The 2,972-nt window shown below is 36.8% G+C and overlaps 1 protein-coding gene across 2 annotated transcripts in view; it reads right to left on the reverse strand.

The window, feature by feature from the left end:
• LOC105568129 (feline leukemia virus subgroup C receptor-related protein 2-like) overlaps nucleotides 1-2,321 on the reverse strand; it is a 6,841-nt gene extending 4,520 nt beyond the window's left edge. Inside the window, exons 1-6 of one of the 2 annotated variants that reach the window (XM_012023540.1) lie at nucleotides 2,056-2,321; nucleotides 1,776-1,986; nucleotides 1,470-1,701; nucleotides 1,081-1,318; nucleotides 315-526; nucleotides 61-164 (exon numbers count right to left, since the gene is read on the reverse strand). In XM_012023540.1, the coding sequence (XP_011878930.1) occupies nucleotides 61-164; nucleotides 315-526; nucleotides 1,081-1,318; nucleotides 1,470-1,701; nucleotides 1,776-1,981 (992 nt within the window). In that variant the 5' untranslated portion in view covers nucleotides 1,982-1,986; nucleotides 2,056-2,321. Of the gene's footprint in view, nucleotides 1-60; nucleotides 165-314; nucleotides 527-1,080; nucleotides 1,319-1,469; nucleotides 1,702-1,775 lie in introns of both variants that reach the window. The other variant, XM_012023539.1, reaches the window with a different exon arrangement.
• Between the last annotated feature and the right edge of the window lie 651 nt (nucleotides 2,322-2,972).

The following is a 2,972-nucleotide window of genomic DNA, read 5'->3' on the forward strand; positions in this document are numbered from 1 at the left end:
CAGAGCATGTTTCAAAGGGTTAAATTGTTCTTCTCGGAAAATTGCAAATGTCTTTCTTACTTGAACTTATGGGTCTTATCAAGGATGATACCGAAACTAACGGAACCGGCCATGCCGGTCAGAATGATAGCTAAGCCAATTCTGCCAGCATCTTCTTCTCCATTCTAAAACAAGCACATATCTTGATTTTAGACATAGACATAGTGTGTAAAAAAATATACGAAAATCTCTTCAGATGTTGTTGACGTTTCATATATTTGCCCGAAACTCCTCCCTTTTTGTTTGATCTGCTGCATCGAGAGTCACTGGCTCACCTCGAAGTGTGCGAGGAATATCTGATTGAGTAATGTGCCCACGGCATTCAGCACGCCGACGTTCAAACCATAGGAATTACAGAGCATGATGAAGTTTTTATTTTTGCTCAGCCTTTTAATCGGCGCCACGAATTCCTCGCTTTTCTTTGTCCGGCTCATTTTTTGCAGTGCCCTCGTCTCGCTCGGCGGCAGTTTCGGTTCGTTCTGAAATACTGACGCGAAAGCACATTGAGAAGATTAAAACGCGATAATCTTTCCTGGGACGCGAGCGATCTTTAATTAATTAACGGTTTATCCTCTTGCGGTTGGATAAGATAAATAAAAATCAACCTGGATAAAAAGACCGAGATTAAAGTGGATTATCGGCTGTATTGGAAAATTTAGTTATGTTGAAAATTTGATAGCTGTATTGAAGGATAGCTCCCTTTAATTAATATCTATTAAAGGATTACCACGGCTTGACGGATATCAATAATGATCGTTTTAAAGCGACAATCAGTTCTCAAAGTTTATCGAAGTCAATACGTCGCATATAAACAAAGATACAAATTTTATATTAATTAATACGCGCAATACAAATTTCATTTTAATTATTTACTATTTTACTAAGTTTAAAAATGAAATCCTTTCACACTTGAGAGAGATTATGAAGAGAAATATTTTTTACACCAAGATCGAGTTTCTTTCACATCACAGCAGAGAAGAATTAGATACTTTATATGATTGGTAAACTATTATTCGTATATGTAACAGATTATAAACTTACATATAAGTACTAGAGCGAATGCAATAGTGCCGACGATTGCAACAATCCGGCATAAACGTGACAAATCTTTGCCGATATCATCCAGATTCTCGTGGTTTTTCACTATCATAGGCCCTAAGAGAAAACCCAACGACACTCCTAATTGATTGCCGAAAATGCCTAAAGACGTGGCCGTCGAGTGTTCGGTAGAAGGAAACCATTGCGCGGCCACGCGTCCTGGTAATGGCAGCAGCATAGTCTAATGTAAAATAAAATAATTACTGTTCTCCCAAAGCAAGCACAGCAGAGAATACAGAGTAATAACGGAACAACGATATGAAAAGAATAAGAGAAGTTAACAGTGTCAACACTTTTTAAAGAGATTAATAGAGTAAATTAAGAAATGTAACCTGCGCGAGCGCGACTATCGAGTGACCGATGAAAACGATGTGAAACCTGTCCGGCTGAACGGAAAAGGTTTTCACCCAGGCACCCAGACAATTTAAACTAGTGCCTACGATGAGGGTCCATCGCAAACCGCACCTGTCTGTCATATACGATGCTGGGAATATAAACGCCGCGTACAACGCCATGAACGACATCGAGGTCCAGTCAACCATTAACGAAGACACCCCGTAATATCTAAATAATGTACAAAAAAGCCTACTGATGTGTTCGCGCTCAAAACTGTTCATGTTTTAAGGAAAATGTGATACCTAGTAACTATATTAGTTATAATCGAATATTCTATCCATTGGGAGGAATTCGCTCCAGCATAAATCATGTAGATGACCAGCATCAGCCATCTTTTTTTATACACCTTCAATTTTAACGGTTCGACGTCAGCTGGTTCACTCGATTTCGTTGCTTTTGTTGAGTCCTTTATCGCGAGTACCTCGCTCAAACTTTTATCTTCCGTCATTTTCACTTTTTTGTAAAATAAAGTTTGTAAGTATATTTGCTATATCTCTGTTTAAGTTGATAAAAATGTTAAACCTGTTCTTCTTGAATTGTCCTTTCAATAAACGCCAAGTGATTTAATTCCGAAAATAAGTATATTACGTTAAATTGTACAAACTTATGATATTAATCGCACAGTGAACAATTTTCTTATAAACTTGTGAGTAGCGCGGTACGATTTAGAATCGTATTTTACGTCTCGAAATTCTACACATTTCGCGAATTTGTTTAAAAATGGCGCGGCGACAAATGATTTGATGTTGAATAAAATTGAGATGAAATGTAACTGCGTGTCAAGTAACATCTCCGTTGCAAAGTTAGGCTCATTTAATACCACGCGATAAGTTTACCTTATCTGTATACGAACAAATAGAATGACAATTATTAGCCTGTGGATTTAGGAAACCGACAATCTGTCACTTACTCTTATCACATTTTTTATCAGATTCGGATGCTATATTTTAACATCCAAATTGCTTTATTTCAACACAACAGATATGTGACAGCATTATTCAACCTATTCTTATATATAGTATCGGGTAATTGGAATATGCGACGATATAAGATGTTGCGGTCAAACGGTCGTTTCAAATGTTTCGAAATATTCTTCTTCGCCTTTCTTTCAGAAAAGATAGAAGGAGAAGAGAAACACTTTGAAGTATTTGTAGTGACGGCTTGACCGCAACTATAGTAACATACGTAAAATGTGTGTTATTACATTTCTGTTCGAACAATTAAGAATATTAAGAATGACAAAAGTGTGTCATGTAAATCATGCACAGATTCGTTGGATTTAATAGGATTATACGAGCGAGATAAATGTCTAATTCACGTAATAGCGATATTTCCTAATGAGTGAATATTGAACTGAGATATGGTCTTATACCGTAAGATCTTCGTATTTGCGTAATTTTATTACATCAACTGGAAAGAGAAAAAGGGGATGGGTGTGG

Source organism: Vollenhovia emeryi, unplaced genomic scaffold (genome assembly GCF_000949405.1).
Source record: "Vollenhovia emeryi isolate VEMERY1.0 unplaced genomic scaffold, V.emery_V1.0 DF939131.1, whole genome shotgun sequence".
Taxonomy (NCBI): Eukaryota; Metazoa; Arthropoda; class Insecta; order Hymenoptera; family Formicidae; genus Vollenhovia; species Vollenhovia emeryi.